This window comes from Sitophilus oryzae, unplaced genomic scaffold, assembly GCF_002938485.1.
Source record: "Sitophilus oryzae breed Bouriz unplaced genomic scaffold, Soryzae_2.0 scaffold_1576_pilon_pilon, whole genome shotgun sequence".
Classification (NCBI taxonomy): Eukaryota; Metazoa; Arthropoda; class Insecta; order Coleoptera; family Curculionidae; genus Sitophilus; species Sitophilus oryzae.
In genome coordinates, this window is record NW_022146254.1 from 15447516 (window position 1) to 15460538 (window position 13023).

Consider the following 13023-nt stretch of genomic DNA (forward strand, 5'->3'; position numbering starts at 1 on the left):
TTTCCGAAGCACTTGACGCGCGATAGGCACCTATTTGTATTTGAAGTCTATTCGTCTATCAGCCATTGCAAATTTTTCTATAACATCATCATAAAAATTTGGATTTAATTTATTATAATATTACCTATAATATCACAAGCGAACCCGTCCCGATAAATTAAAAGTCGAGGAAGGCGGCCGAAAGATCGCTGCCCGTGGCTAGCAACTGTGCGCGATTTTCCGGCTTAAATTTGTCGTTTGCGTTAGAGGTCATTAACACCTACATGAAGGAGGGTTGGGCGACCGGCGGCGATTCCCAGGCGCGCATCCATGCAGTAAAAGGCTAATTAAATTTACTAAATACGTTTATGTAAGGTTTCAAATAAATAATTTTAACAAATTAAATTAATCTTTTGTTCTAAAATAACAGTATTATTAACGTTTAACTATTTTTTTTTATCTTTAAAAAGTTTAGGGAAGCGGTGCTTCCCCCGCTTCCATGGACCGCACGCCGCTGTTAAGTAATTTAACATTTAAGAAATTTAATTCAAAATTAGTCAGTTAAATATTTGAGTAGCTTATAATAATATTTGACTCAAATACACACCTTCTACATGAAAACGCAATTTGGATACTGAGATTTACATGCCAAATTGCAATTTTTGGTATGAACCATTTTTTAAAATAAACTTCTTAATTTTTTAAAAGGCAGTCATTTCCTTAATTTTCACATCAACTATTTTTTCAAATCAAAAATCTTTGAAATAACTATCTTAATAATGTTTATCAACAAAGAAACAAACCACAATTTAAAACTAATCCAAACTGCAAACTGTGCACTAGAATAAACTATTTTCTTCTGACCTTTTCAAAATTAATTAAATCTTTTTTCTTCTTTCTTCTCAAATTCTCTTTGTACATATACTCTCTTCTATCGCTCTCTCCCTCTCTTTCTCATCGATCAAACAAGGATCCGACCAGATCAGACGAAACTAAGAGAAGAATATCTGTTGCAGGGTTCGACTGGGATTCGCGGATATCCGGGATTTCCGGTTTGTCGATTTTCATTTGTTTTTATTGCTTCCGGTGCTGGGGGCGGCCTCTGGTGTAGTAGTTAAAGGGCCAAGGGAAATAATCAACAGACAGCGTCGATTAACTTTGTCTCTCTTTCTTTGTGTTTCTTTTTTTTCTGTCTCAGTTTACTCTACGAGAAAATTCAATTTTGCTTTCCGTTTCTTTGTTGTTGTTGTTTGGTACATTGTTAACAAACTGTACTAAACAAACGCGCGAATTTTAGAGTATTTTTTTTTTAAATTTTAATACGTCTTACAAAAATGTCATATATTGTCAAATGTCACAGTTATTGATAAAAACCTATAATGCCTTAAATAAAAGCCTATTAAAAACCTGTTAAAAAGCCAGACAAAATGAAATAATGATTGATGATTAATATTTCATTTCGGTGTTTTTTTTAAATATTATTTTATTCTGGAATTATGTACTTGTACAAAATAATTTAATTAATTCTAATATTATTAAATAAGACCAAAAATAATTTTGTTCAAATACTTTTTTTTGTTTTTCTTCTTTTTTTTAGTTTTCTTGTTTTTAAGTACAAAGGGATAATTAAACACATTGGGAAACGTGTATTGGATGTGTTTTGTTTCACGTTTTCTTAATCATTACTAATTTTAACTTTTATTTATTTTGATTTTTTTTCTATGACAATATTGAAATGCAATCTCGTAGAGATAAATTTTCTTAAAATGCAAATGTTTGACAATGACATAGTTATTATATTTGTTTATTTGTACTATACTATGCATATGATTTCAAGTAGATAAATCTCTCTAGATTATTTACAAGCTGGTCCATATACAGGATGTCCCACGGTTACAACAAATATCCGTACCAGGTTGATATGTTTTTAGATAAAAATAATAGATAAAATATTTTTCACCACCTGATATGGATCTTTTGAACTGTAAATCATTCTTCGTGGACAAAAAAAGTTTTTATTTTAAATGATTTCTTTCAAAATATGATCTAATAGCAAAATAAAAAGATTTAAGATTCCTGAACTTTTTTGTTTGTATAACTTTGTCAGTGCCTTACATTAAGCAGATTTGTGTTTTTATTAACCTATCATTTATATTAGTGCTTTCATTCATCGTTTTAGTCAATTAGATAACAGTTTCATTTAGAACCATACTTTAATCCATTTCACCAATATATTTTTATTATATTTATAGGGTTAGTTTAATTTTATTATTATGTTGTAGGGTCCAATAGGATTAGATGGACCTAAGGGAGAACCAGTAAGTATTATGCTCATTAATAAATTCTTTTATTCATTAATTCCATTTTTTATTACATTTTATTGAATAAAACTTTGACTTTGACATTTAAGAGAAGTATTAGACATAAGTCATCATATAAGAATTATTTTTTCTGTTATAAATATTCTATAAAGCTATACGCTTGATCATACTATAATTTTTAATCATATTGTGTATTAATGGCACTTATTTCAAACCATTTATCTTCTATGTAGGTTCTGTAAATATTTATCATTTCACTCAAGTTGTATATGATTTATTTCTAGATAATAATATACAAATACAATTAAGTAGTCTATTAAAAGGTCAATTTTGATGTTGCTTCATCTTCATTTAGAAAAAGGACATATTTTCAAAAAGTTAAAATTAATTAAAAACGATATTTTGGTAATTTTTGTATAAATAAACAAGTATCTTAATAAATAACACGAAAAAAAATCAATTTTAGGTTAGAATAATTCGTGTTACAATAAGAAATAACATATTTTAAAGGTAGTCACACACAGGCAGTTTTTCCTCAAGGCAAAACAGTGCAGTCGAGGTCTTGAGGATTTTGTTTAAATAACAAATACTTTATAAAAATATCTGTTTATATAAGTTCCAAATTGATAGATTCTGTAAAAAATCAAGCTGTTGAGTTGACAACTTGAAAACTCTCTATATAAGAGAACACCATAACAATGTAGGGAAAAGCCAAATCCAATAAAAATGCAAAAAATTCCTCTTTTTTCTTGATTTTTAATTCAGTAATCATCTTCTGAATGTTTTTTATCTAAATTATTTATGCTTGAGCATTTGAAAATCAAAAATTGCTTACACAAACTATGTAGCACACTCCTAAAAAGGCTTCTCGGTATTCCGCCTGAAAATTAGACCTGATATAATATTAACATTTTCATTCATATTCAGAGAAATGAAAAGGAAACAAATTGAATTTGTCCTGCAACTTTGTACTGGCGCAAAGTAAATAAAAACTTCGTTTTATCATCGTTTTATTTTTTTTCCCGCTTGCCGGATGCATAACGTTAACTTTTATTTTAGGGATCTCCAGGAGAGAAGGGACAAAAGGGTCAAACAGGCAGCGCGGGAATCGATGTCATTCAAGCAGTCAAGGTAATAAAAATAGAGAATTGAAAATTCATTTTTTTGTATGTCTTACTTCATATTCAGTCATATTTTCATTCAAGTGTATAGTAGTGTTATTTGCAGATTACTTTATTTTAATTAATAAATAGTAAATAACTAACTCCATTTATATTTACAACAAATCTAAAAGTTAAACTACTATGAATGTCATGCATTAAAAGAGTTTATACTGATTTGAAGATATTTGAATATGTAAATAACAAAAAATAAAAAAATTAAAAATATTTTAATACTTATATACGTATTAATATTTTTTGTCACAAAATGGTTATAATTAGCATATCTTTTGTTAAAAATCCTTATCCTATATAAGTAGAGACTGGAAACAAGATTGTTAACCTCTACATTCACACTTGGGAACTTACATCTTTCTGCACATTAGTTATATGTATACTCCGATTTCCTTTAAAATATGCATTTACAGAATTATTTTATTAGATATTGTATATTCATTTATACAGGGTTGTTCACCACATACGACACGGAGTATTGCAGCTAAACGATTATATTTTTACAAATTTCAAGTTTTGGGTTCGATGTAGGACTATTAGAGGTACAATTTAAAAATAATTTTACAAGATACAGAGTATCCCAAATAAGTAAAAAATATCAAAGTTGTATTTTTTTAAATGGATCACCCTGTATATTATTACATTTTTAGTTTCTACGATTAAAATAAAGGTAAATTTGATTAAGGTTTATTATACTTAAACCTTACCGTTTTGAAATATTTTCAATTTTGTGAAATTGCAGTAAAAATTTTAAGGCTTCATTTCTCCAAGGGTATCAAAGTTTTTAATACTAAATATTTACTGAAGTTTATTTATTGATCAGTTATTGTGTTGCAATAATAAAAATAATACTACCTTATACAGAGTGTCTAAAAATTTATTTTAAATAATTTCTAGCTTTAAACGCCAATAACTTCTTTAATTTAAATGGAATGCCCTATATATTTTAGGAGAATCAGATGCACAATTTAATTATCTATCAAATTGTATTATACCATTTTTTACCTATCCCTTCAAGTTTTCGTAGAAAACGCATTTTCTTATAATTTAGACCTCATTTATCAATATATCCATGGAATATTGACATTTTAGATTGTTTTTAAAGCAACAAATGTACAAAATATACAGACTAGTAATATTATCGTTTTTAGCAAAACGATAATATTACTAACCCATTTGTATGCAAAAGAAAACTATTTAAATCTTTATAAAAAGAGTATACCATTAATTAAATATAACACCATTATTTCCGCCCATATACTAATTAATTACATACTTAATTGTGTTCGTTAATAAATTATTCTAAATAAATGTGGATTTGAGTCAGAAATCAATATAATAATAAGTTATCAAAATTAAAGTCTCTGTTGTTATAAATAAGCATTTATTAAAAAATGAAATATCATTTTTAAGGTGTACCCATACAAAATTCAGTTTTTTAGTATTTGGAGCAATTATTATTAATCAACGCAAACAGTCAGTTCATGTAGTTTGAATACTGGAATCATATTAATTGGTCCTCTTTAACAAATATTTAAACAGTTTGTTTTAATTTTTTTAATGAAATAAACGAATATATCGACAATATTAGTATCTGTACTCTTTAAAAATTTGGTACATCTTTAAAAACAATCTCAAATGTCAATATTCCATGGGTATATTGATAAATGAGGTCTAAATTATAAGAAAATGCATTTTCTACGAAAACTTGAAGGGATAGGTAAAAAATGATATAACACAATTTGATAGACAATTAAATTGTGCATCTGATTCTCCTAAAATATACAGGGCGTTCCATTTAAATTAAACAAGTTATTCCCGTTTGAAGCTAATAATTATTTAAAATAAATTTTTAGACACTCTGTATAAGGTAGTATTATTTTTATTATTGCAACACAATAACTGATCAATAAATAAACTTCAGTAAATATTTAGTATTAAAAACTTTGATACCTTTGGAGAAATGAAGCCTTAAAATTTTTACTGCAATTTCACAAAATTGAAAATATTTCAAAAACGGTAAGGTTTAAGTATCATAAACCTTAATCAAATTTACCTTTATTTTAATCGTAGAAACTAAAAATGTAATAATTTACAGGGTGTTCCCTTTAAAAAAATAAAACTTAGATATTTTTTACTTATTTGGGACACTCTGTATCATGTAAAATTATTTTTAAATTGTACCTCTAATAGTCCTTCATCGAACCCAAAACTTACAATTTGTAAAGATCTCATCGTTTAGCTACAATACTCCGTGTCGTATGTGGTGAACAACCCTGTATAATATCTGTAATTTGTAATTATTGTTTTTTTTTTTAAAAACTAATTTATACAAAACATTTTTTTAAGTAAAGCTTTTCTTTGTTCATGCTTTTAATGATTTTCAGGTACCTATCTTAATTATGATTAGGATAATGTAAATGTATAAATCGGGACATCGGAAGGTAGATTCACTGTAGTATTTTCTTAATTAAAATCATATGAAGAAACTAATTTTTGATTGAGTCAGATTTGGAATTTTGTTTACTACATACTTAATATTTTAGTAGTATTAGTTCTATTTTGCTTTTTTCAACTTTTTTTAGGGTACCTAACAAACCCTTCAATTCTAAGAAACAATTTATATGCACCGTCGCGTCGGATAGACGACTGATGGTGCCCTCTCATGGCCTATTTTTTGTTTAGATTTTCATTAGGACTCGTGGAATACGATTTAAAGTTGAAATTTTGCTAAAATCAAAAAACTGAAATATCTCGAAAACGATAAGTAGCTAAATGACCATTGAGACTTCTAAGGATAGAGCTAGTGGATCCCTATAATCGCCCCATTTAAACTGTGTTTCGAAAATTTCCAAAAATTTTCCCGCCCAAAATTGAGCTTTTTTCACTTATTCCGATTTGAAAGATTTTTGGGCGTGGATCGATAGAGATTTTTCATTTTAGGCAATTTTTTAAAATACAACACAACCTAAAAAGGGGGTCAAATTGCATTTAGAATTCTTACTTTAACGTCTTCTAACCGTACCAGGTGAGAAAAGTGGAGAAAGTTAATAAATAAAAAATTCGGCTTTTTCATATGGGTAACCTAACCTAACCTAACACCTTAAAAATTATTTAGAGTCATAAAAAAAGGTCCCCTTCTGAAAATACACGGATTTTGGTAGCTCGGTCGGATTACTAATAGATATTGTAGTACGAGAGCTAGCAACGTCGGAAAAACAAGTATTTTAAGACGTCTGGTTCTTTCATACAATCTTTTACTATGCTCTCTAGAACAGCATGCGGCCCGTCTGGCTGCCGGTAAACGTTGCGTTCCCTACTGCGCATTGAAAGAAGATTCTATATTTTTATTAGTCCTTTAAATTCTAGTATTGAATATAAATCGAACATGTCTCAATAGCTCAGTGCGTAGATTTAGAGGTGTGTAGTTCGTGAACGAACTAGTTCCAGTGAACTATTCCGACCCCGGAATGAAAAGAACTAGTTCATGGTTTCTCAAAGAACTAGTTCCTCAGGACCTGTTCCGGGATCGAGACTGTGACCGATATCGCATATACCGTTATATGCTAGGGCGACAGAGCCCGATGGTAGGCAGGAGTGGGGAGTGCCAGCCGTATGCCGTATGTTATCGCATCCGGACCTAAAGGAACTAGAGGAACTAAAAAATAAAAGACTAGTTTACGTATGGATCAGCCAGCGCAATTGATGCTAGGCAGGCGTGGGGAGTGCCAGCCGTATGTTATCGGATCCGGACATAGAGGAACTATTAAAAGACTAGTTCACGGGTATATATTCAGTCGGCAGATCCGAGATATAATACAAGGCGACGACGATGGATTCGGCCTTGTCTATTGCCACAGCCGGCGCGGCGTAATTACCAAAGAAAATTGTCGTGGATACTGTTTTTGATTTTTAGTTAGTTTTTTAAATATTTTATGGGAATGTTTCACTTTAGGTCCCTAAAATTAAGAAATATCTTATAAAACGAAGTAGATATTCTGAATTTTTAGACAAAAACAAAAAGCTTGAAGTGAGGAAAAACGCAATTTTTCGTAACATTTTTGTAATATTTGCTCCAATTGATTTGTGATATAGTTTTTTAAATTCTAATTTGAGTTTTTTTTTTATTTTTTTTTATCTGCAATAAAACTTACCTATATGTTTTTAACATACCCAATTACACGTCTCGTTATATCTCCGTACATTATAAAAATTATACAGATCATACTATGAATACTTCTGACTGACAACGAAACGCATTAGCAAGCAAGGGGGATGTCAATGTTAGTCGGGAACTATTGTAAACTAAAGACCTAGTTTAAGGAACTATTCCTCTGGAGGAACTAGAACTAAGGAACTAGTTCCTCCCAAGGAACTAGAATTCCCACCTCTACGTAGAGTTTCCGACCACGAACCGATGATTCAGAGTTCGAATCCGGGTCAGGTCAAAGACTTTTTTATTTTATTTTCGTTTATATTCTGATAGTAAAGTACTAAATATTTTTTTTTTATTTACTAGAATTATTTAATACTTTACTATCAGAATATAAACGAAAATAAAATAAAAAAGTCTTTGACCTGACCCGAATTTGAACTCTGAATCATCGGTTCGTGGTCGGAAACTCTACGCACGGAGCTATGGAGACATGTTCGATTTATATTCAATACTAGAATTTATAGGACTAAATTAATAAAAATATAGGATCTTCTTCCGATGCGCAGTAGTGAACGCAACGGGTATCGGCAGCCAGACGGGCCGCATGCTGTTCCAGAGAGCATGGTAAAAAATATATCAAAGAGCCAGACGTCTTAAAATACTTTCTCGAAAACGTCGCTAGCTCTTAGACTATTGTACCTGTGTACCTGCGTGATTTATTAGAAATTAAGGTATAAAAATTGAAAAAATACAGATATAGTAGAAACTGAAAATATCACTCCAAAACCGACTCAATTACAAATTCGTTTCATCATACGACACTAACAACACCAACCATCGAATAATCTATCACCCGTTTAAAGTGTTTGGCTTATTTTCATTTAATTTCGTTTTTATCAGCAGCCGGGTCGGGTAAGTACTCTCCTCCATCACTTTTTTTCAGTTCAATCCCCCCTCCTTCTCTTTCTCTATTTTATTTTTCCTTTGCAGCCTCTAGATATTTATTTTTCTTTCTCTCTTTTCCAGTCTGGATAAGTTGAGTAGATTTTCTCGTAGTTTAGATTGTAGTCGGAACGCTCTAAACGCGAACGAGCAAGATTTGTCTGGCAGAATGGGTATTTATTTTCGGATTTTCCTCTCCAAACATCTTACTGCAATTTAATTAATGTTCCGGATGGGGTGAGCTCCATTCTAAAATACTCTAAATTCGATTACACGATGTGGGTTGAAAGAATGAAGAGGAATTTATTTAAGTGTCTTATAAACTACGCGTTCTTTAGTTATTAGAACATAACGAAATAATGTATCTTCTTGAAGTAATAGTTTCCTTAATTTTGAAATGTTACACCAAGTTTGAGTGAGATATATTGTTGCTCGTTACGAAATGGTGAATTAGCTGTTATTGAAATTTAAAATTTATTCTTCATTTTCACAAAATGTGAAATATGTCAAAATCCTTACGTTTTAGGCGTATACTTTAATAAAACTCACCTTTATTTTTTATCTAGAATCCGAAAATCAATTTATATATATTGTGTTCCATTCCAAAAAAATAATTTTGATGTGTAACTTTTTTTGGGGACACCCTGTGGAACTCTGTATATATTTATAAAATGCTTTTAATTAACCTACATATTTTCCCAAAATTTCAATTCGATATAAGCTACCGTTCTCATTAAAGCCTCCGCGTCGTATGAGAGGCGCCACCCTGTACAGGGTGAGTCTTTAGTAAGTGCAAATATTTTTAGGGCTACTAGATCTCGATAAAAGAAACATATCTTCTCTTTATCCTTTTTCAAATAAGTCTAAGGTAACAGACTTATTTTACTTTGAAAAATTAAAACAAATGATTTTTTGCTTGAATTTAAATATTTTCTGGGTTTTCTTTCTTGTAAATTTAATCTAGTACCTATGATGCAATGAAATACTAAAAAAATCCAAAATTTTTTTCAGAATATTCCCAATTTTCAAAATATTTTTTTCGCGAAAAAAACCTCAGTCGTTTTTCTGGGGTCGAAATATGCTACCCCTAAAAATATTTGAACTTATTTAAGACTCACCCTGTATACTAGGCAATTCATATTATAATATAATATAGACTAAATTTATAATATACTACTATTATAATATAATAAACTAAAATTGCTATAGATATTAACTAACCCGTTTAAAACAACATATTTATCAATGAATCTTCTGTTGATAGAAATCAATACACAATTAAAATATGTACTGCGAGCATATTGGCTATATTATGAGCATCGAGTCATGACTGACAGGTAATTTCTGTCATTTTAATTTACAGCTAAATTGCACTTTTATCGTTTGTAGAAATCTTTACTGACTCTTACTGATTGTACATAGAATTTTTCGAAAACTTGCTATCTATCCGAACCCATTCTTCATGTACTGAATATTTTGAATCTTTTAAATGATTTTTGAATCATATTTGGACTGAAAGATCATAAGCCTTTTTATCGGTGGCCTTTTTTATTTATAATTAAAAAAAGCACAACCGTTATTCGATAAAATACCTATTCTGCCAAAACAAACCAGCTTTAGCCATTGTATTACATTGAAAACTACCCTTCGATATCACCTCTATTTGTTTACATAATATTTACTTATTTAGGGCCTTAAACGATCAGTGACAACACTACGAGGAGGTACCCTAGGCTACGCAGAAATAGTTGCAGTCAAGGTACCAACAAAAACTGGATATCGTAGATTCTTTATTTGGGTGTATCATTAGTAACGTTTTAGTCGTTTCTAGGTGTTCCTTCTAGATTTAGAAAATATATTCAGCAGTTTAGAGATGCTTAGAAGTTATATTTTAATATATTTCATAAGACTTAAGCATCTCCGAATTTGTTTAAGCTGAGTTTTTGTTTAATTTAACATTAACCATGTATTGAAAAACTCAGCTTAATGGTTATTAGGGCATGGTCGTTGTGTATTAATGGGATTTGGACACTGTTATAATAATCATTGTCGTATTTTTATTACTTTTTAGCTTTTAATTTTGCTTTTGGTATTTTTACTTTAGTTTATTTGTCGTGTTCACCCTTAGTTGTTTGTGTTTTTAGGGGCTACAGGAAAGGGGACATAACATTACAGGGGAAACAATTATAACACTGAAAGTGAGTCCATGTTTTTGTTTTGTTTGCCTAATTTGCTTTCATTGCTCTTTTCTTATTGTATTAAAAATAAACTCACAATTCATTTATTTAAGGGAACTTAAGAACAAGAATTCTGCTAGCAGGGTTTAAAATAAAATTGCATGACAACGCATGTGTGAATTTTATTTGGTTTTTGAAATTTGTGTGTAATTTATTATTTTTATCTGTGTATATTTGATTTGTTATTCGTATCTAAATGTTATTAAAGTCCACTCATTTTTAGAGTTTTCTTTATTTTTGATTGTTACAAAAGCAACAAAAATATCATAAGAATGAAACAAGTCACATAAAACATTCAAAAGAAGAAACAAAAGAAGAATCAAAACAAAAAAGTCTCTAAATATTAAATTGTATTAAACACTTTGTTATATACCCTATAATTTTATTACTTTTTATTTACAAAGAATATTTCTTGCATTAATAATTCTTATTCCTTATTAAAGTAAAAAAGTTAAAACACCATACGACTGAAAAAAAACTGAGAAAAAAACTGCGTTCTCGTTTTATATGTAAAATTATATGAGTGAATGTCATCGGAGTAGGCTGTTTTCTAAGCTTACATGACATTGTTTCTATCGTTTACTAATATTAGATATTCACCTCAGTACAACAAATATTTTAACGCTGGACTTTGTCTGAGTTTCAAAATAATTGATAATAAAAGATTTTTTCTCATATTGTGTTTTTAGTCCCTCATTCATGTTTTACATAAACATATTTGAAGCAAACTGTCATATAAATTTAGGCAGGCTTTCTTCAAGAGTTTCGAAACTAATATACTACCTATCCGCAACTTTAAAGGAATATGTAAAAAATATAAATAACAGAAATAAAATATTTAAAAAGGAAAAATAAAATTAGTAGGTATAAGAATACTTATAGACGTTCAGATTTTTTTTATATGTCACTTTATTTCTGATTTTAAGGTATTTCACTTTTATGTTGCTCATCCCTATAATTTTTTTTTTAATTTTTTCAGATAAAAAAAAACAGATTTGGTATCTTAGTATACAACCTAAATTAGGATTGATTGACGTATTCAATTGTTTTTCGTCACTTCCTGTTTCACCGGAAATGACTACAACTTTTGATTTATAAATGACATCCTGGGTATATTTTTACTTTATTCGATAGAAAATGACACTCTGGTTAGAGTGACATATCATATGTCAACTTTTGACATTTTCGCTTAAAAAATCGTATTTTAAATTTCAATCTAGAGTGCCATGGCTGTTTTAAAACACTAAGCGTTAATCAAGGAGCCTTGCAAAAATAGATTTGATCGTCTAATATTTTTCGTCTTGTCCTGGTCGGTTAAAAAATGCCCAAATCGTATTTTTAATCATATCTAATTTTTTTCAAATGGAACAAGGGTGGCTCATTAGCATATTTAGAAAAAATATTTTTTTACGAATAATTTGGAATATTTTACGAAAAATTTCAAATAAACCACATGCGAAAATGTCAAAAGTTGACAAATAATATGTCATTCTATCTTGAGTGTCATTTTCTATCGAATAAAGTAAAAATATACTGAGGGTGCCATTTAAAAATCAAAAGTTGAAGTTATTTCTGGTAAAACTGGAAGTAACCAAAAGCAATTGAATACGTCAATGAATTCTAATTTATGTCAAACACTAACAAACCAAATCTCGTTTTTTTATCTGAAAAAATAAAGAAAGTTATAGGGGTGAGCCGCATTTGAGAAGCACCCGGTATTGAAGAGAATATTTAATTTTGTTTAAGCAAACTTGAAAGGGTTCTAAAACTATTTAAAATATTTTGTTATTAACTGCATGCCTAGGTTATACGCTTCTATTCCTAATGAACTCCCATGAAACTTTGTTTTGTTTTTCTACCTATCATAACTTTATAGAAATAACTAACGATTTTTTTTATTTCCTATGCTGGAAAATTTAATAATTACGGAACAACAACGTGTTGTTTTTGTTGAAGGAAACTTTTGGGAAATTGTAAACTTTTACAAAGTTTTAACTTTACAATTTGTCGAGATCTAGCTTCGGTGATCTGCAGATTGGCGAGTCTTCAGCTTAATTTAAGTTTAAGTTTTTTAAAAGTTTAGCATTTTCGTTGTTCTTTTAGTTCGGGATTCTTTTAAAGCTTTCTTTAGAGGACGGTCGTTTGATAAAAGACAACAGTTTTAGTTTAAGTGCATGTTGGCAAGTTGTAGTTTTATAGTAAAATGTTTGCTT

The 13023-nt window shown here is 29.5% G+C and overlaps 1 protein-coding gene across 22 annotated transcripts in view; it reads left to right on the forward strand.

Annotated features, from left to right (window-relative positions):
• Nucleotides 1-13023, forward strand: part of LOC115879279 (collagen alpha chain CG42342-like) — a 616867-nt gene that overhangs the window by 556210 nt on the left and 47634 nt on the right. For 8 of the 22 annotated variants that reach the window (XM_030895995.1, XM_030896014.1, XM_030895999.1 and 5 more), the window contains 6 exons: nucleotides 996-1031; nucleotides 2262-2297; nucleotides 3360-3431; nucleotides 8532-8543; nucleotides 10264-10332; nucleotides 10718-10771. In XM_030895995.1, the coding sequence (XP_030751855.1) occupies nucleotides 996-1031; nucleotides 2262-2297; nucleotides 3360-3431; nucleotides 8532-8543; nucleotides 10264-10332; nucleotides 10718-10771 (279 nt within the window). The remainder of the gene's footprint in view (nucleotides 1-995; nucleotides 1032-2261; nucleotides 2298-3359; nucleotides 3432-8531; nucleotides 8544-10263; nucleotides 10333-10717; nucleotides 10772-13023) is intronic. The other 14 variants (XM_030896000.1, XM_030896006.1, XM_030896008.1 and 11 more) reach the window with 7 other exon arrangements.